At 44.9% G+C, this 21,931-nt stretch overlaps 1 protein-coding gene across 1 annotated transcript in view; it reads right to left on the minus strand.

Moving 5' to 3' along the window:
- Positions 1 to 1,923: 1,923 nt before the first annotated feature.
- The window catches only part of LOC308190191 (uncharacterized protein), a 39,390-nt gene continuing 19,382 nt past the window's right edge, over positions 1,924 to 21,931 (minus strand). The window contains exons 2-4 of the mRNA XM_080581227.1: positions 8,127 to 8,167; positions 5,331 to 5,455; positions 1,924 to 4,192 (exon numbers count right to left, since the gene is read on the minus strand). Coding sequence (XP_080437353.1) covers positions 4,185 to 4,192; positions 5,331 to 5,455; positions 8,127 to 8,167 — 174 coding nt within the window. The 3' untranslated portion in view covers positions 1,924 to 4,184. The remainder of the gene's footprint in view (positions 4,193 to 5,330; positions 5,456 to 8,126; positions 8,168 to 21,931) is intronic.

A 21,931-nucleotide genomic window follows, 5' to 3' on the forward strand; every position in this document is an offset into this window, starting at 1 on the left:
GAAATATGGGTGTTTAAAAATGAGCATTCTGAACAGGAATAACAACAGCTATTTTGAAAGTATCAGTAGAAGGGGGAGACAGAAGAAATCCACATGGAAAATGTCACATAGTTTTATTGAAATACAGTTTAAAAACAAACCATATTTTACACTTCCTTAAATGTTGTTATTGCTGCATTACTTTAGGGCAAGTCACTAGTGGAACATAACATAAAAATGTAACAACAGAAGTATTATCTTGTGGTCATCACAAAATCACAGGGAAAGAGGTTGCTTACACTGTCTCACATCCTATTATTTCAGGGCAACAGTGATAATAAAGTCAGGGCAGCTGCAACTGAGCATAAATTAGGGCTGTATTTTCTAGCTCGGAGCGTCTCCAGTTAGATTGTTTGCGTCCAGTTTGGCTCGCAGTTTCAGTGATAATTTCTGGTGCACATGGGGACAGAGCGCGGTGCTGGTGAAAACAGAGATTCAGCTCAACACTGGAACCCTGATGGCAATCAAGCCTGCTGTGAAAATAAACAGGGAAACCACATTGCTGGGCAAACTGGGACAAGCGGGCCCCAGTCTTCAGCACATGGAAAGCCATGCTCTGAAACGGTTTGAGGACAGTGGTGTTGTCCTTTTCATTTTGGGTAGATATTGCTATGGCCACTCCTGGCTGACCCTTCTGGCCCTTCTGGCCAAGAGGCCTAGGGCTCGTCGTGGGCCTTGGGCTGCAGGCCTCACACTACCAGAGCGTGCTAAGCACACCAGCGAAGACGAGGATTTGGGCCAAGAGTAGCTCTAAGATTGTGCTGTTGACACACAACCAGGACATGGACTTCAGTAACTGGTCCAGGAGAGTGAGGTTAGGGATGCCTCCCGTTCCCCTCTCTGTTTACGAGAAGTGAGTTAATGCGCACACGGCTCCATTGCACTCACTTAACTTATTTATGAGAAAATCTCCCAGATTCAGGTCTGAAGCCATCCAGAGCACTGCCAGCCTTTATGCATGGTAACAAGCAGTTTCATTCCAATCTTTGATGCACTTCCCCACTCCCTCATTATTTAAAGTGTGGTTTTACTCTAAAGAGTGACTGTATAAAATTGGCATCTGCTTCCTTTGCAGATATATTCCATGTGTGAAATCAGAATCAGCTCTACCGACTTCAATGGCAAGAATTTATTTCATGTACTCCCTTTTCGTGTTGACGGTGCAGAGGTTGAGTTGCGTGTCTCATCTCAGCCAGCAGCAGTACCACTCTTCCATTTTGACCCTAAGCTTTTAGTGAAATGAAAGAATTGTGGCCTGTTTCCTTTAAAAGGAAAAAATGGTGATGAGGAAGGTGTTTCTTTTGATACACCGCTGTTAATTCACTAAGGGTATGCACTGGTCGCAAATCACAAGAAAGAATAGACTAAGGGAGATAATCTCTTTTCTTACATCCCTCACCCAGTCAGATATCCTTTATTTCTTGCACAACCTTTTAATGGGGTGTTTTCGTTTCAAGTGCTTCTTTCCATTTTCTCTGCTAGCTCCCCTTGGCTGCTCTGCCTCATTCTCAGACACATAAGCCTTTGTAAAAGGATAGGCAGTAAAAGCTCTCCCCCCTTCCATGCCCCATGTGTACTTTCATCTTGGGCAGTGACACATACTTGTGTTTGATGTGGAGGTTTCTGTAGGTTTAATTATATGGTTTCTTGTGGAATGTAATAGTTTCTTCAGCTATCAAGCGGTGGTCAATGTGGCTGGCCAAAGACAGTATTAAACTTCATTAATACCTGCTCGGTTGGATTCTGTGCTCATTCATCACTCTGCAATCCCACGGAAGACAAAGAAGGACCCTGGAGCAGCGAGCTGGAGTACAGCAGCATGCATCACACAGGGGTAATGCGGTGTAGTCTGGTCTGCAGCTTGTTTGGGACTGGGAAAGACACGAGTAGGGGAACCTCAGCTTGACTTTCATATCAAAAGTGAATTTTTTGAATCAGAAAATCAGGATTGCTTGAGAAAAAACTTTGCCAAAAATTTCAGAATCATGGTATTAAATAACTTGTAAGATTTCCCACACTTCTCTGGAGAAACCTAGAATGGCACAGGGCAGATTTTGTGAAATTTGAGGAAGGATGTTTTCTATTGGAAGTTTTGTTGGGGGCAGGTAGGTTTCAGGAAAAGATAGTGAGGAGCTTTTGTGGGTGCTGGCTACCTGATGTGCCTCTGTGCGATGCTCACACAGCACTTGGCATTGTCCAGAGTTACAGGCTGGTCACACAAATTGCAAAACATCTACTTGGACCTTACCTGAAGCTAAACAAACAACAGAAAACAGCTGTAAAATACAAGGAATTTTGTCTGTTTGAGGACTTGAAGACCTAACCATTACAAACCTGGGTTCAGCTGTGTGTCTGCATCCCTCCATGCTATAGGAGAGCATCCATGGATGGAGCGTATGTATAAGTCACATCCTCCCCACAAACTTGGCAGTAAAACAGACGCCCTCTCCCTGAGCTGCCCTCTGCACCCCTGAGCCATTAACAGCGCCCCTACGTAGTGTGGGGTTTAGAGCAGATGGGCCCTAATGCCGTCCGCACTAAGTCCTCCTCTCTCCTAGTCCCTTCTACTTTATGGCAGACTTTATTACTGCAGCTGTGTGCTGGTCTCATGGTTTCAATGATTTTTTCCATAATACCCTCAATCCCTTCCCTGCTCATTGCTCTGGGTGATTGGTTCCTTGCCCTTATATTAAATTATGGTACATTTTTTTTCTGCAGCAAACTGCATTATACTGTATTACAAGCTGGTATTTACCATCTGGCCCAGTCACACTAACAAGCCAAGCCCTGATGAATAAAAGACATTTTTCCTCAGAATTTGTACTGCCTCCAATGCCAGTATTCTCTATGGACCTAAAGCACATAATTATTTCATGGGGTATCCTGCAAATGCCAGGACATCCTACAGACTATACATGTGGAAATGAATTTGGAGGATTTAACCTTTCTACGGCACACAGGTAACACAAACAGTCTTGCTACTTTCTTCCTGCCGTCTTATTTGCAATCTTCTTGTTGCCTGCTTGTAGTAATTAAAATCTCCTTTCACAGGTGCACTTTGCGTCCTGATCCCGATCTGCTATTTGACATTGCTTCCAGTTTGTTCAGTTTTATAAACCAATTAGCCACAGGCTTTCCTCTGGAGGGCCATTAATTGCTGACTACATCAGAACCACTGGGCCATTATGCTGGCTATATTTATTCGGGTTTATAAAAGATTCCCAGTCCCAAGCTGGAGTCGTAAGAACTATAAATGTCCCAAACCCAGGAGACCCCCCGCTCTCCCACCACCTCCTTCTGACGATGATCTCTTTTAGCCTCACTACTTTTGTTGATCTGTGTTTGCAATTGAAATGTGTATAAAAAGATGAACTTCCAGCTCAGTCTTTGGAAACTGTGGGGGGAGGGAAGGAAGGGTTGCGATGATGCTAAGAAATGACCCCGAGAGGTCAGAAAGCATCTCATTATCCCTGGCTAAAATGAGGTTGCTGCAAACTTGGGCTTTGGGAGTCATTTAAGAAAGGGTAAAGGTGGCCGCAGGCTAGCAGGATACTGAGAAAGTCAAAGTGGAGCAGGTACCTCAGGCTTTGTCACGAATTCGCATACAAAAACCCTATGGCAAGATACCTTGTTTTAAAAGGTGACAGCTGAAACTAGCAGCCCGGGGAATATGTGTCTGGAGCTCGGCGGAGATTGCTTCTTTGTGTTAACAAATGTGCATTTTCTCCCATACATGGGAATGTGCAACCTTTGAGCCTTGCTTCGCAGCTCCTTTACCAAAAGGGATACCTCTTAATCATAACAGTACCTATGCACAGAAACATCTGTGCGAGCCCCAGACTTGGCTGCCTTCTTCTTGTCCTAATTTCTGCTCTGTTCTACACCCCTTGACTGTGCTTGCAGTGCAGATTTTTAAATTGCTTGAAGTGTTATTAAAACATGGCTTGTAAGGAAAGAAACAGCTTCCGCAGGCTTAGGAATACAGTGTCAGCAAAAGAAAACTATGTCTATCAGCAGCATAACTGTATGTGTGAAATGATTTCTTGTAAATATGTCTGTACCACAAAAGAAAGCACTTCCATTTGGTACACTTGGTATATTTCAACTTTTTTTTAGGGCTTCTGGGTTCTCATCCAGTGTTTCTGCTAGCTGGCTAAAAAAGAAAGAACATACACATTTAAATATAAAAATGTGCCATTATGTATATTAATAAAATACTCAAATATATTATTATAGTTTTATAATAATATATTATAAGATTGTTACATTATGTAATGTAATTACAAAAATGTAAAAAGCATGAGCATGCTTTGAATCATTCTGCCTACTGTTCAAGAGCAAGGGCTCAGCCTTCCCTCTTATGCTCTACAGAACATGCACAAATAAAAAACAAACGGCTTTTCTGTTCATCTCAGTCTCTATACCTGAGCGTGAGTGACTTGAGGGATAAGGAAATCAGGGAGAAGAGCCTGGGCAGAACTTAGGGACATGCAGGAGAAAGGTTTTCTACAGGTTAGATGTTTTCTAGAGGCTTGGGGGACTCTTGGGGAAGTTTGCAGAGAAGCTGTGGTTTCATATCAGTTCTCTTGGTCATGCACAGTTTGGGAAATTATAGGGAGACAGAGGAAACTACCATGACAAGGAAGTGTGATAACCTCCACAGGGAACAGGAAACCAACTTTCTTGGCAGGAGAAATGTGCTCCAAAGGGCTTAGGAAGTCGATTCCTAGGGCTGTCTACTGGTGAGGGCAAGGCATGAGGTTATCAGAGCCTTATACCCTCTCTCTAACTTCTTTTGGATAATCCAGATGAGAAGGGTTTAATATTTAATATCAAATTTACTTATTTTGGAGTATTTGACATTGCCTGAGAGTTTGATGTACCCGAGTGACACAGCAATATACTGAAATCACAGTGCACACAATACAACAATTGCAAGGTGCAGCTGGATTGTGATACAAAGGTGATTTCCATGAGTGGTTGAACCCAGCTCAAGCCCACCGATCTCTTCATGGTTCATTTGGTTGCTTAATTTTTAGACTCTATGTTGGGCTGAGCCACAGATGCACTTCCCCCATGCTGATGTGGCTGGCTCAGGAAGATAACACTCCCTATTGATTGTTTTAGGGAAGACATTTACATAACTAGTTGACCCACTCAACTGATAGAGCTATTTAAAACAAAGGCCACCCTCCGGTCCCCTTCATGCTGAGATAAGTTCAGCTTCCTTTGTAACAGCTGTGGTTACTTCCTACATGTATTTATGAGCTTCATGAGCACATCATCCTCACCTATCTTCTCTGAGCCTTCTTCCACTGGAGAGCTCCATTGCCCAACCACAGAAGTCCCCCAGGCTTCAGAGCAGGCCGTGGTTCCACGCACGGAGAGTGTAAATAAATTCATGTGTAAATCATTCCTGTTAGAAAAGAGGCAGTATCCAGACATTCATGTTTTAGTGGCTGGATCCCCCCATCTCCAGCCAATCTTTAGTTGTTATTGACCAAACCACATAGCCCTGGCCAAGCTCTACTTCTGGTAGCAGCCACCGAAAGGGACACGACCTTGGGCACGAGCCCGGGCTGGGAGCTGCTCTGCCTGCCAAGCCAGCTCCTCTTCCGTAAACCCTGCCGTATGCGGGGTCCCTGCCCTCCAAATAATGCTGTCCGGCATTTGTTTTATGGGTGGTCATCTTTCTGGGATTTTGTAAGCCATTTTCCCAGCTAGGGACCTTACACGGCTCAGATTTATGTGTATTTAGTTTTGACGGCCTATTCACTAGCTCTGCAGGACTGCACATGCAACACAGGGCACCCAGAGCTCTTTTATCCCAGGACGGGGGAAGAACAGGGAGAGGCTGAAGATTAAATGAGTGAGACCAATACTAACAATCATTTTTTTACAGCATTCTTTTGAAAGAATACCTTTTTACAACACATTTTTCTCCTAAATGATGTGTTCAGGCAGAGGCCCAGTGTTGTAAAAAGACACGTAATTGGCACTCAGACAGGTCAGAGTTATTGCCTGCTTGGTGTAATTTTACACCTGTCACTGCCTATATATTTAAAAAGAGTGAAAAAAACTGATCTGGGGTTGTTTCCATAGCAAGCCTTTGTGAAACATGGTGCACAGAGGGAAGAGGTCTAGGGAACATTGGGTGCAGGTCAGCAAGTGGCCCCCAACTGCAAGAGCCCCAGGAGCATCTGACCATGCTTTCACATCGCCTCTTGCCATGGGAGGGGTGCCAATGGCCAGAGGCGATGCCAACACATCCCTCCTCGTGTGGGATAGGCACGTTCTAAGGGAAATTTTATTTTTTTTTTTTTCTGGGATTTTCTGAAGTTACCCAGCCTGTGGCCTCAGCTGCTTTCCCTGGACTTAAAATATACAAATGTAAGAATAGAAATCCAACAGTGCTGCCAGCCAAGGCTACCCAGCCGTCAGTAGCATTTATCCAGGAGAATAACAGCATAACCCCAGTCCTCCTTAACTCACTTTCTTGTGCCTGGGAACAGAAGACTGGATAGAACCAGTCAAAGACCCTGTCCCCTTCCCCATCATCAGTTTTTGGGTCAAAAGCCAGTTGCAGCTGGCTGGCTTTCTCCACCCAGAAGCAGAAGCCCCACGAGATGCTGGTTGCCCAGCCTCCAAGGCGAGAAGAGTCACATCTCTGCAGCCCATGTGAGACCAGAAGAGCCTCAGGACGGTGGTCCTGGGGGCTGCTGGGGTGGGAGATGCTGGACAGCTGATGCAAATGTGGTCAGCATGAGTGTGGGGCCAGGGAGGCCCCTCTCGGGATGGGCAAGCCTGTGTGAGGGCTTGGTGCTCCGGGAGCTTTGTGCAGGTGTCCTGACCCAGGGGCTGGAGATGGGGGAGGCAAATCAGCTGGAAACTCAGCGCTTGAGCCCAGCTGTGCTAATCCCCTCTGTGGAAATGCTTACACAGGTACCTCCCTGCTTCCTAATCCTCCTCCTTCATTTGACACAGACTGGGGGATTTTTATTTTTTTTCTTCTTCCTTCATTCAGTGAGCTACAGACAAAGCAGTTGTCTGCCTAGATCCAGCCACAGCAGAGGGGCTGCAGCACCAGGGCAATCAGCACAGCCTTGCAGCTCTTTGCTGAGAAGATTCATGCACCAGTGGTTGGCCAGGTTACATTATTAGGGACAAAATCAGGTTACCAACAGTTGTTAATAGTTCTGTAATGCTGGAGAAATGCTGGTCTTCCTGGATATAGAAATGACACACCTCTGAGTACAGGCTGGTCAGTCAGACCTGATCACTTTGATTTAAAGTTATGATATTTGGTAGAATAACATACTTTGGGTACTTCTTCCTGTCAATTTCTGTGAGCCATTAAACATTAATTACATTCAATTTGCATTTCCAGGTGTGGTTTTTTTTTCCTGCAATGCTGAGAGCAAGAAAACTGTCTTGTGAACTGACATTTGTATTTCTTGCATGTCCAGATGGCAAATCTCTAAGGACACTCAAAATGGCAGGGAGTAGCAGTGCTCAGCAAGCAGCATTGCATGCTTTGTCCCTCCTTAGCTTCAACTTTTTAATTTCCTGTGGCTATAAGCAACATAAAGGAAGGTCTCACTGCCCCGGGCTGGGCACCGTTACCTTTGTGTTATAGTATATTCACACCTGTGATAAATATTAAAGACATAGATCTGTTTTTTCAGTTTCTATCTGTGAACCCTAGCCTAGAAAAGTAGTGAGACCTGCAAGCCCAAACCACCCAAAATCAAGAGGGGCCCTTTGAAAGGGAAGGTTTTCCAGAACAAGCTTTCTCATTGTGAAAGGCAAAAATTATTGCTCTCATGTGATTTATAGTGCAAAGGCATTCAGTCTTGTACAGCACCTGGAACTCTCAGCAATAATTCAGAAACAGAGCAGCGTGTTGTTGATGCAGGATATCTCTGCAGGATATACAGCATCAGAATGCCCGCACATGCTTTACACACCGCAAAATTACCCTGGATGTGCTACTAATGTGTGTAAATATATTTGCTGTTGTTGGCATAATTCATAAGCACAAAATGAATGTGGGTACTATGGAACCCTCTGGCTGCTCCATCACTTACCCCTCGTTTTCCAGCTGTGACTTGTATCTGCTCGTATCTTCCTAGAAACAATGAATGATGAGAGATGAGAATAAGTTAATTTATGGCTTCACCATAAATTAAACCTCAGGTTACAACTATGTAATCTTTAGCATTGTAAAGAAGCTGCTAATACAGTGAGGTTGCTTACGAGACAGAAAGAAGCAGTTTGCTTCTGAGCGCCTGCGGCACTGCTCCCTGCCACGCTGGGGCTGAAGGCTCACGTTTCACCTTTGCACCTGGGCAGGACAGGGGATCCCTTGCTGTCTATCACCTGGAGAAAGCCCTCTGCTCTCGAACGAGGTTTGCCGTTTCTCACCCAGTGCACACTCAGGACAGGCACAGCAAGGCCGTCAGCAACGGGGGGAAACTCCGGCAGGGCTGGGAGGTGTCAGAGGCACTGACCCACGGCCATTTTCCTGTACACTGCATATTAAAAAAACCCTCTGACAGAGCCCCAACCACCTTCACCCTCACTCAGATGTGTCAGCAGTTCAAGCTTGCCTTTAATCTTGGCTGCTCTTCTGCTTTCTCCCTGGTCCCAGGTCAGCCCTTGGGGCGCTGCTGCCTCAGTGCCCACCCGTGGGTGCTGGGCAGCGCCTGCTCGCTGCTTTCAGAGAAGGCTGCTGCCTGCCGGCAGGGCAGAACAGCCCTGAGCCCTGCATCCCCATGTCCCACGGTAGTTTCCTTTCCTGTTCCAAACCTGCACACTTCACCCCCCGGTCTGTGTTGCGAATGGGAACAAAAAAGGAGCTGCCCCCCAGGGAGTCAGCAGGGATGAGATGTGGGACCAAGGCTTGAGAGACCTGGAAGCGGTTCCTGCTCTGGTCCCGGTCTACTTTAGATACGTGGGCACTCTCTGGACCTACAGCCTGGATCTGGGCACACTGCACTTCTCTGGGTCTACCTCTTCGGCCTCCACTTGGCCACTGTGCAGACTCAGGTACCGTCAGGCATCGGTGGGCACATACCCCTCTGCTGTCTTAAGCCACGAGAACAATCCAGAATGCCCTGCTTTTTAAAGCCTTTCTATAATGTTAAGCACATTTTACCCATTTCTCTGACCTCATGGGAGATGCTGGATGATTTCTTATCCATTCAGGAACACCTAAGCACTGAAGCAAGCATGTCCAAGCCTTTGCTGGATGATTTCCAAAAGCGTTACGGACCTGCAGCTGCAGCAGGAAGCAGCAGGCTGCCATTCCCACCCGTGACCTTGCAGTCGCTGGCCCCTCTGTGCTCACTGTTGTGCCCATTTCCACACTGCCCGTGTTTAACCTTACTTCTGGTGTGCAGCCCTTCCTGCCACCACTCCTCTTCCAGGTGAACTCGGCATGCCCTATGCTCCCAGACGCCTCTGCTCATCCCCGAATTTTTGGCTCTTCCTTTTTCTCCTGTTTGCTGCTAAGGGAGAAAATCCGTTTCAGCCCGGGCACAGCCTCACTCTAAGTCCTGGGGTGAGGGATGATAATTACTGAGCTTTATATAGCCCTGTGAAGCTGCCCTGCACGGCAGGCACCCCTTCGTGCAGGAGGACCAGAAGGGCCACCAGGGAATAAAACGGGAGAAAGCCCCCACCATCAGGTCTGCTGGATGGATGAACCCACACGGCCGCCAGTGCAGAGTCACTGCCCCGTGGGGAACCGCAGCCACAAGGTGGAAAAGGTAAGAAGATGAACCTAACACAACGCTGGTAGAGGCCTAGCAAGATTAGGGTTTATATGTCTGTTTTCCTGACAATGTCATGTATTTTCTCAGCACCATTAGTAAATAGCCCATGCTATGGCAGGAGGATTTAACACCCCAGATCCTGCCTCCGGGAAGCAATGTGTGCCCCCTGGAGCCAGCCCAGGGCTCAGGGTGCTGGTCCTGGGTGGCACGGGGGCTGCCACAAGAGCGGGCTCTTGGGCCTGCAGGGAGAGTCCAGTGCAGCATGAAAGCCAAAACATGAAGCTGGAGGAACGTACACAAGGGAGAAATGGCAAAAGAGTAGTGCATTTCAGGACAACTCCTGACCGAGGCTCACTGAAAATGCGATCGGGACCCAGGCAATTTTGCCAGCACGGGTGGCCGGGACAAGCATTCGGTCTCATTTTTTTTTCTATCACCAAAAGAAGGCATGGAGTTCTGCACGGAATAATATTAAGGGTTGATTGATTGCAGATTAAGGGCCTGAATAAAAGCTTAATGACGTCAATGGAAAGATTCTCATAGGCTTGAGCCAGCACCAAGACACTGTTAGACTGATGCAACGAGATTTTCTTTTTTTAATGCAATTGTTATAATGTAAAAGCTTCTGTTGGACAGAAATATCTCATAGAAAGAGAATTATAAAAGAAGCCCTGAACAAAAGAACAGATTTAGCTGCCCAAGACTGGTGTTTAATCATGGATTAATGTTCATGCACTGTGATGTGCCACAACAACGTGCTTCGTTCATACTTCGCACTGTACAGTGAAAAAGCTCAGGTGCACTGGGAAAGGGTTAGCGCTGGGAACCTGGGCATGTCCCCGTGTAAACTAGAACTGTCTCACACAATAAATTATTGTATTATTAATTTTTTAAAGGCTTTTCTGTACCTCTAAGGACCTGCCTGCTGTTGGGTAGATCTTTATCAGCCTGGAGTGATCCTTTTAGCCTCCATGCTCACAGCACTGTGTCATGCTTGGCACAGACGTATAGGCGTTGTTAGCAGGAGAGACAATGGCCTTGTCCCCTCCTGCCTGTAATGTATATTACCCACGAGAAGCACACATATAAATATATCCAACGTTATATTACAGGTTATTGTCCTCTTTCTTCAAAGCTAAGGAATGTTCATGAAGTGTGTATACATCTGGTATCGGATCAGCTCAAGATTATGATAAAAAGATTATTTATAGCTCTGCGTTGACATTTGTTTATTGTGTAGATGACATCACTGTGCAGACTGTTGCTTTAACTCAACATTTCCCACTTTTATTGCATTTGTGATCCTGTATATGGCCACAAAACAAATCATTAAAGAGGATTGCGTGAAGGATAATGAGTTCCATAATACTTTTAAGTCTCACATCTACTCTTTAGCTGGATTCAAATTCTTTTGATCTGTTAAGCAAAGTTGCAAGAAACAGAAAACAACGGATGTTGAATGGCACATTTGCTTGTAATCTCAGATTTTCCAAATCCCTCTGGTGTACCTGTGTTCTCCTTTTCCTTACTAATGAATTCTGACACTGAAACAGATGTTGCCCTGTAAATTCTCTTATATTACTTTATTTCCCAGCAATGCTGCTGCTCCAGATTCATTCTGTACGAGGCAAATGCTCAAGTATGCTGACCCCTTTGTCATGTCTCTCCTCTTCCCCTCCCCTTGCAGCTTTCCAGGTCGTAGTGGACTCCATCCTGCATCATGCAACAGTGACATGGGGATGAACAGATTTTAATAGACAGCAGTCGTCCAGTTTCTATCATGGCTGCTGATCCGGCCGTCGCTGTGCTTCCCTCCACACCGATCTGTCATTGCACAAGCAAAAAGCCAGTGCACCCCCCATCTCGTTGCTGTGGCTGGAGCGTTGTTTTATATGACTTTACAGTTTTGCTTGTAAAACACCTTCTTTTGCATAGCTGCAGAAAGCAGCCTTTCTCCCAAGGGACTTGTTCTGGCCAATTTTTCTTTCTGTGTTCTGAATTTTATGGAAGAGGGAGGTTTGTTTTGTGCAAAGTAGGAAATTGTTTGCACTGACTCTGAGATGTTTATATAAGGGATTTCACTGGCCCCAGTCTTGAACTAATTGGTCAAATTAAGTTGCCTCAGACTTCATTCAAGTATGGCATTAAGAATATCTGTAATTTAAGCACAAACAGTGTGGCACAAACCATTTTATGCCTCGGTACAACAGATCCACCCGTGGAGTCAGAGGGACTAGCCTGTGGCTTGTGTGTGGCTACACAAACCGGGTTAGGCTGGGCCTCTCATTGCTGTTGCCCATTCAAATTTCTGAGAAAAGACCCATTTGCCATATCAGAATCTTTTGATCTTTTTTCTTCTACTGCAAAAGAATAATGCCTGTTCTTCTCCCCATGCTTCATTATTCTTTTCATTTTCTTTCTGCAGCTCTCTAAATTTTCAGAACTTCCTTGTTTTTATGATGTCTTGAAAACTTAGGGTAACAAAGGGAAAAGTGAAAAAATAGAGAAAATTGCTACCCTGTGGCCACCGCTTAGTTTATTGCATTTGGCAGCAAAGAAGAAACTCAAGGCTAAACTATCACAAAGCTGAAATACTAAAATATTCCATGAATTGCAAAAAATGTAAGAATGTTCACCCCAGATTTGCAAAATTAAAATATCTTTTAATTCCATTCTGATTACTTTTTATATAACTATGTTTTCTTATTGCATTCATTAAGAGTCACCATACTTCTTTGGGTCTGCATTGTCCCTCCTGGTGAGGACTGCAAGAGGAAGGTTCAGGAGAATCCCTCTGGGTCTGGCAGCTGGTTGTGACCTGGAAGGAGAGACATGGCTGTTTGTCTCTTTGCCATGGGATGGGCCTTGGTGGCCAAATCCTGTGGTTTCCCACGAAAATACGTGAATTCAGAGGGAATTCCTGGAGGTGCTCATTACCTCTTGACCAGCTCAGAGTGAATTAGTTTTTCATCACCTCCGGCCCACTGGCCACAGTTAGGCACGCCCACCGAGGACCCACAGTGGTGGTGGCCTTCTCTTGATCCATCACTGTGGCATCACAGGAAAGCGATGACCAAAACCTTCCTGTCACTTTGGGCTGTTGCACTCTGCCTCTCCTGCTGTCACAAGAGAGGCTGGCTTGAAACTGTTTTGCCACAGGGATGTGCAGGCAGCCAGGGCAGCATTTTCCCTGCTCCCAAGTCCCTACACCACGTTAGGAAGGTTTTTGGCAGCACTGTGTTGTTGGTGGTGCCCACGATGCCAGCAACGTCAGCCTCCCTGGAGCACAGGGCAGGATGCGGTGCCTACCATCAGCATCTCTGTAGGTACCACAGAGGGGAGCTTTCCTCAGAGGACCTTCTGCGTTCACAGTCATCTGCCTCTAAGCACCAAAAATCCAAGCTCCAAAGTCTTAATTTTCCTAAAACCAAGGAGAGTTTTGCCTGAGTAAAGGATTGCCATAAGAATCGAACAAGCGCTTCAGGGTCTGCTGTTCTGGCATCTTCTCGCTGTGCCTTGGCTGCAGCCTACATATGCTCAAGGGACACTTCCAGAGCTCAGCTTTTGCTGCATTTGGCTGCTAGCTGTTAACCTTCCAGCCCAAGATCATATATGGTTTGGCTTAGGGACACATCACGTGTAGCTTTACGTCACAGATGGCAGTTTGCCAATGTAGGTATAGTTAACAGACCAGAAAAAAACCCTAACAACAATAGCTTCAATTAGCCTCAAGCTAAGTTGTGGATAGAATATTAAATAGACCACATTTTCAGAGTGTATAAAGAGAACTAAATCTGTGGCTGGGGAGTGGCTCCAGACAACCTGAGGGGAGCTTTGGAAGGCTCATTAGCTTGCGATGCTGATATCTAAACTTTGGCTTCGTTAAGCTGTTCAAGCCCCAGGAGCATTTCCTGGGCTTACAGGATTTAGACTCAACCTGATCGCTCCTGTACCCACTTACATCGAGAAAGAGAGCAAATGACAATTGCTGACTTGAGGACCCTCAATGGCAGATGACACCCCGTTCTGCCCTCAGGATTAATAGGGTAGCTGTGCACATAAGATGCTCTTTGGGGATCCGGGACATTTGGGTTCATTTACAAGCTTTGCTCTTGTTTCTGTGGAGTCTGGCTTCTCTGTGTCTTGGTTTCTTGCCTGCAAAGTGGGGATAATAACAATTCCATCTCTCTGCCTTGTTTTACTGAATGTAATAACTTTAAAGAATAAAGAAACTCCTCTGGCAAAACGGGCTGTCAGATCTCAATGCCACTTAGGACTAAGAAGCACTCACAGTATACTTCAACAGGCACTATAGAGAACTCCGTATCAACCAGACACAGAAAAGCAGTGTGGAATTCAGGGCAGGGCAGGGACAGAATGGAAAATCAGGTAATAATAATCATTTATGGACATAAAAAGTCACAGAATCATAGAAAAATAAGTGGGAAGGGACCCGAACGATCCCTCAGCATTTTCCTTTTCTCCAAATTTTTTCCATTCCTTATGGATTTTTATCTAGTCTGCTTTGAGCGATGTCCAGTTCCCCACATTTCCCTGCCTTGCTTACAAAAATGGCAAGACGCAGCACTCAGTGCCTGGCTAAAGTCAAGCCTCTGGCCCTCACCCACAAAGCCCGCCAGCCCATCACAGGACGAATTTTACTCAATATTTCCTACAACTTCTTCTTGACAAATCTGTGCTGAGTGCTGTTTATTTCCTTGCTATTGATTCAAAAATTTCTAGGGGATTAAAACGAACCTGGCTAGCTTATATTTCCCTGCTCTTCCTCCTTAGAGGGACACTACATTTGCTCTTTTTTTCAGGCTTACGAGACCCCTCCACTTTTCCAGAACGGCTTGGAAACCCAAGCCAATGGTTCTGTAATTGCTTCAGCCTGTGCCTTATGGACCTGAGGCTAAGACTAGTTAGACATTCCAATTTTGAAAATAGCTGAGTTCTTCTTAAGCTGTATGTTAACTACTAAAAGCCACAGTCTTGCCTCTTTTCCGCTAACATGCTGGTAACCACCTGGTTGCAGCAAAGACTGGCACAAAAACATGCAAGAAACTTAAGCCTTTTTCCAGCAGCAGCATCCTTGCTGAGCTGTGAACCAGAGCTTTCCTTGGCCTTGTTCTTTGTGTGACAGCATCTATCAAACAGCTTCTTCTTCCTCTAGCCTTCTCTTGGTAGCTGCTCCCTGACATGTGCCACGATCTTCTCTGTTGTCTCCTCAGGAAGGACCTTGGTGCCCAACAGGTCATGCATTCAGTCAGCCGTATCAGCTTGTCTAACAAAGCTGCTGCTTCTCTGTACAAACTCAGTCTAGAATGCTCTAGACCATCACCGCTTGCAAAGCCACCAGCGGCAAGTCCCTTTCTGAGATATTCCTGTTTGGCTCCAGCCTTGCCTCTTTCTTCCAGTCTTTATGCTCCACACAACATAGTTTTCTCTTTCTTTCTGTTTCCCTCTAGTGCCCAAAGCCACTGTTTTAGCCAAGTTATTCTTTACCCTCCCATCCTCTCCTAATTGGCACATTTGTCCCTGTGGCCTCACTATCACTTTTTTGAGGAAATGCCAGCCCTCCCTGGCTTCTTTTCTTTCTCCCCTCCTCTGGAATCTGTCAAGCAGTAGTTTTCTTCGTTTATTTATCCTCAGACATGCAGTCCTTGCTGACTTACTATCAAAGAAGTTTGGTGCATGTCCCAAGGACATATTTTTTCATTGCTATTCCCATAAATTAAAAAGAAAATCCAGACCCCAGATTAAAAAATGTAAATCTTGCTTGTCTTCATTAGGGATTCCATATAGACTGAGGAAATTTTCAGTCTGAGTCTTAAGGATGAACAACAACAATAAAAAAAATAAATACAAAGTCAATAAATAATATAATGTAGCTTTCCAAACTTTCTGGCAAAGTTTAATAAATCCAAGTTACTTAGACACATGTTTATTGTATAACTGTTTGTAGGAACATGGTATATATCAAAAAAGTAAAATTTCCTTGCATTCCTATAGAGACATATTGTGAGGTGTGAGAAGAATGTCCCAGTCAACAACTGTTCTTTGCTTTTGAAGGCTGAAATATTTTCTCATATAAATAAAAGGACAAGCCAGTAAGTGAAGGTCATTTCAGTGGAGAAAAGTAACAGCTAATCCTGGAGTTAGATTTTTCATTGCAGACAGCATTTTACAACTTTGAAGTTTCTTTCGTTCCAGAATGAATATTGCAAATGAATCCTAATTTTGAAAAAATAAATAAATTACAAGATGGTTAAAACATCCTGTGCTAACAAAAATGAAGAGATTGACTGAAATAAGCTTTTGGGAAGAGATTATTGTTTATAATGCAAAGAAAAAGAATGATGATATCCAAATAAAAAAATGTTCAATGTTATTAAAATTATATTTCCAATTTTTTTTTCTTCTGTTGATTATTTTTTTTTATTGATGGCCAAAAGTATCCTCAAGACAGTTAACTGTAGTCAGCATTCTGCAAGAAAAATCTTTCCATTGGAAGACTTCCAGTCAGGTCTCCATTTCAGTTCTGTACAATATATAATTGATTTTTCCATCTAGTTCTAGTCTATCAGATGCGTTTAAATGTGTAGAATGCTGCCTGTTTGATGTGTGCGACATATTTTATCCATTTGAAAGAGTAATTTCTCATTTCCAGTTTTCTAAGTGGAGTTTTGCAGCTACTATCCACCATCTTGCAGAGAAAAGTCCCAAACCCTTCTAAGATTCTAAAAAAGAGCAAGAAAACCCCATATCCAGCTCCATTATTGTATACGTTAGCCAGGATCAGAGATCTGGAGCCACTGCGATGGTTTGCCATGCTAGTTCCCATGAAGATACAAACAGGAACTGAGGATTCAGAGCTAAAGCTGTTTCAAGGTAAGTTTCAGGAAAGTCCCAAACTTTCAATGGCTTATTAATGTTGACAATTCCATTCCTTGAAGTCTTGAGGATCATTACTCTCTCTTCATATCACTTCACCTTTTTGGGTAAAAAGTATGCATGATTAAAAGCATCATCAAGCTGTTAACAGCAGCATTTGTACTTTAGGAGCTTCAAGAGAACAGAACAGTGTATTTCTCACTTCCTGTTCTCTCTGGTTTGAATTTCTCTTCCCTTGCAGCAGTGCAATTGGTGTACTACATACCAGCAGTGGAAGGAAGATGGCAACATCAAAATATCAAACTTCACATGTGTACAAGTTACACTTCTGAGTGTTTCCGCTGTGTCCTTGGAGATTTTAAATGGCACAGGCTGAGCACAGGTTTTATGCTTCCCTAGTCTGAAGATGGACACAAGAAAACTGCTGAGTGATCTGCAATCTTTGTTAGAAATTTTACAAGGTTACAAAACAAACAACAAATTGTGGGTATTTTATTCCACTGCAGTTGCTGAACAGTCTATCCAAGCAGCCTGAGAATTTTTCAGGAAAAATCAGTGCCAGTTGTATAACTCTTGGCTACAAAGAGTCTCACCATACATCTGTCTGGACCAGCTCCAGGCCTGATGTGGGAAGCTGTGTGATCATCCCTTCAGTATCTTCAACACACATGCTTATCCTGCTTCTGATAGCTTCAGAATAAACAAATTATTTCATGAAAGACCGTGTGTGAATATTCCTTTGGATAATAGTTTGGTGCCAGTTACAGGGGAATGTTTGTATATTTTTTCTAACTAATAAATACCACCATGAAGGAAATCTTAAAAGAAAATGGTCCTTTGCTTGTTTGGTTACTCAGCAATTGTAGGCAAAAGGGATCCTGGGACACCCGCTACAAGCTATCTGCATGGCAGTTAACTCAGTGTTTGGTTATCTCAGCAAAGCTGTTCTATAACTAAACTAAATGGCATTAAATGTGAGTTTTGCAACTGTCTCACCTGTTCATTCATCAACCGCATCATTGCAATTCTCATGTCACTCAGCTATAACAATGAATGGGAAATAAATTATTTTGTCACTGGCAGAAAGAATTATGAGAGTAGCACACCTAAAATCTGATGAGTTAGTGTGTAAATATAGAGTGGCTACTGCATGGAAGAGAAAGGGAGAAGGAAGACAGCAGAAGACTTTCCTATGCACACAACTGGCTGGAGAATTCCCAAACACACAAGCCAGTGCCACTGGCTGAAATTATGAGTGGTAGGGAAATGTTCTTACATGGCACCACCACAGACCTTGCTCTGGGAAACTAATTTCTAAGACATCATTAGTGGCAGGAACTGTGGAAACGAACCAAAACCCATAATGGTGACCCAAGATGTAGGGCATGTATAGGATGGCAAAAAACAAACAAACAAACAAACAAAAAACCCAGCATGTATGTTATGACACCTGGCCTAAATTTTTGAATTACTCACTATCTGGCTATTAAGAGGGCTAGCACTTCTTTTTAGGAAATTTGGGGTCTGAAGATGATCGGATATTGAAAGCTGATGCAAGCAGGGCCTATCTGAAAAAAATACCCAGCTCACTGTAAAACCCCTCTATTTTGAGAGGAAACTCATGCCCCCAGTTAAAAGATATTGATATCTACAAATGTTTGTGCAAGGCATGAGCTGCCTTTGATACACAGAGAAAAAACAGGGAATGCTCAACTCACCATCTACAACACACATGAGGGGAAAGTTTATCATTTATGTGTGTTAGAAACACAATTCCACAGAATTTTCATTTTACTGAGACTGGTTTTAATGGGCTTGTTCGGGAAGTCTATCAGTTGTCAGTATCTACTGAACCTCCAGTTGGAGCTTTGCTTTCTCAGCTATATCCCTCTCATCCTCTGTTGGAAATGCCCAAGACTTAAAATGATGCAGTCCCCTACACACCTTCAACTCTATGTTTGACATTGAAGAACACGGGTCAGCCAGGGTCTTCAAGCCATACATCTGAAAGGAACCTGCTCATCAGCTTCTTCTTCTTGTCAATGCAAAACAAACAAACAAACAAACAAACGAAACAGGTAATTAGAAGACTGTGCCTTCATAACTGCTGTTGCACAAAGACCATTAGAAAAATGTGCTGATGGGTCGCTTGTTGAAGAAGAACCAGATGACACTTCTGATCCTGTGCATGTACCACACAGTTAGCTGCAGTCATTGTCACCGAAGCAAACGGAGAGACAGATGCACTGTGATGGTGGAAACCTGATGTTCCCAAAGCTGGTGATTCCAAATGGACTTGGAAGCAGCAGTGAATAGTATATTTTTTAATGTTGCTGCAATGTAACACATAAAATGAAAACATTTATTTTGCAGTAGAAGATCTCTTCTTTTATCCTGTGCCAATTTTTGTTCACGCTGATTTTCCAGATATGCTTGGTTTTACTTTGTTCAGCAAATCAGTGGCCTATATTATTACCCAAGGTCTGTGAAGTGACATCTTTGGGCATATTCCTGGGATTCACTTTTTTGGAAGGAAAAACTCTTTTCTTCCAGAAGTGACCCAGCTCATATCCTCCAAAACTCTTCCACGATCCCAATCAAAGCATGGCACATGGAGATGTTTGCTCCAAGTGCCCCATTAGCACTGAGATGTGAATGGTGACACAGCCAGCACGTGCCTGAGCTCAGGGGTCTCTTTCCCTCCCCTCATCCAGCATCACAGGGGCACTCAGGGAGCTGAGGGAGACTGGGATTCCCCAATTTTATAACCTGTCTGGCCACAACTTCTGACAGTCGCAACACTGATAGCCTAATTTTCCAGTTTTAACAGGAGTGATGATGGCCTCCAGATCCATGAAGTCTGGATCTTTTTATCCCTTGAGCCCTTGAGCAAGCTGTGACACCACAGAATACAAATTAAGGTTATTCCTCATTCTACACCCATGTAAGGACATTCGTCATGAGGGCTCCCCTCACAGAAACTGAGGGGATATCGGCACAGACCCTGAGAGCCAGCTGCTGCCCCCCCCACCATGGGGGGACCTTGAGGCCCACCAGTCCCCGCCGTGCGCTCGAGCCATGCCGTTAGCGACCAGACAGAATAAGCACTTAGGCTGTGACTGATTAAACAGGGGTTACGGAGTATCTGAGGAGGCTGCCAAAATGCCTCATGATTAATCAAAATCTTAAAAAAAAAATTCAGGGAATCTGAGTGCTGCGAAATCTCACTCTGTTTTTCATCTCCCGGGAAGGTAAACAAACGGGCCTGCTCTGCAGCAGAGCTTAACAGGCCCGGGAGACCGTGGAGCCAACAAACCTCGCAGCCTTTTCCAAAGCAGATCCCTGTCCCTTTCCTAAAAACTGTTTTTTAGCTACCATGCCCTCTCCTCAAGGCCTCCTGGAGCATCTCCCTTAGCCTGGCCCTCTGTCCTTTCTCCTCCTGGCTGTCACCCACCACCTCTGCACAACACACAGGGGCAGAGGGACAGGACTCCTGAAAACACAGTGTTGTCTGGGCAGGGAGCAGTCCGGTCAGGCCATTAAAGTGAGGGTAGCTTGGTCAGGTCACCTTCATACTTCAGGAAGATCTACGGTTGGTGAAACCCAGCTTTTTATTCAAGGGTTCCTCCATGCTCCTTCCATTTTCTCAAGTGATGAAGCCTGAAATGTTCTTCCCCTGGGCTGCCAGCATGAAATTCCCCTGAATGCCTCCAGGCATCCCAGGAACAGGGCAGCTGCTGGTCTGCCATTTATTCCAAGAACCTACCAGGGGTCCAGCAGCCAGCACACTTCAAACACAGGAGAAGGGTGGACAGAAGATGCCCTAAATTAGGTTCCTAAGTTGTTAGGAACCCAAATGTGTTAATATTGGACAGGAGCTGGTAATACCAGTTTTAATTGTGATGGGATTATCTGAAAACCAGAGAGAGCACCATGCCTGTGGTGTCGAGGTCCTGAGCCTGGGGTTTTTCTGCACCCTGGCCATTCCTGATGGTGTTTCAGGGAGGCTGCCCTGTGCTGAGCCGTTTGCAGCGGGCTATCAGGTGTCTGCTTCATTATGCATTGACTGCAATGTGCTGATGGTGTCTGTCTGTTTTCTGCCTGCCCACTGCTGTCAGACACAGGGTGCTGGAAGCAGCTGGGAAAGCAGCGTAGATGCCAGGGGCCTGGTGGCGTCCATTCCTGCCCCCAGGCTGGGGGGATGCCCTGCACTGAAACACAGGGAGACGCCGAAAATGCTCTGTCACACACAGGCTGTGCTCTCTGCTTACACAGACTGGATAAGTAAACACGCAGACAGAATAAAGCGTTTTTCTCTTAATCATTTAAATTCGCATGTCAGTACTTTGAAGTTTAAAACAAACATAGTGGGGAGGTCATTTTCTGCACGGCAACACACACGTTGGGAAAAACTTTGGGCTTCTGAGTAAATTGCATCCTTATCCAAAAGGCCAAGGGCATTGACACGGATCTGGGCCCAGAACTACAGGTGTCAGAGCTGCAGTGCCCGGCATCACAGAGACATTTTTCTCCTTGTGTCTCTTGTATGCTTGGTGTCCCACGGCACCTCCTCACAGCCACAGCTTCTGTGACCACTCTGCTTGGGGAGCATCTTTTTCCCCACAGAAACAGAAAAATGAAATATAATGAAAATATATTGTTTGCTGAAGTTTTGCTAATCTGCAGAGGGAGCCAGACAGGAAATTCGTACATGGGTCCTCGTTGACATTGCAAATAACCTAAACTCCTTATTTCCTCCACAGCTGGCTGGAAGCTTGGCCTCTTCGACACAATGAGGGGAAATCTAATTTTCTGTTCGTCGTGTTGTTGGAGGTTCTCGTTTTTACAGCTGCTATTTGAATCCCCCTACTTTTTATTAAAAGGATCTTGTTTCTCCTTCCATGCTGGTTACCTCCCAGAAAAGTAAACTTTTGGAAGATCTGCCGTGCCACCCCCAGCTCTCACATCCACTGTGCTCACAGCAGGCGTTAAGCAATCCGCCCAGGGTGCACATCCCACTCCCTGCACAACATCCCATGTGGCGGGGGCTCGAGACCTCGCACCCCAGCCTTCCTCTCCCTGCCACTTCCCAGCACAGCGGCCACCCCCAGGGACTCCTCCAAAGGATGATTGAAAGCAAAAACATTGGCAAGAGCTGGTCTGGATGCGCCTCAAATATGTGCCCCATGATAGAAATGCTTGTGGTTATCCCATGAACC

This window comes from Anser brachyrhynchus (genome assembly GCF_964034855.1).
Source record: "Anser brachyrhynchus genome assembly, chromosome: 2".
NCBI classification, from domain to species: Eukaryota; Metazoa; Chordata; class Aves; order Anseriformes; family Anatidae; genus Anser; species Anser brachyrhynchus.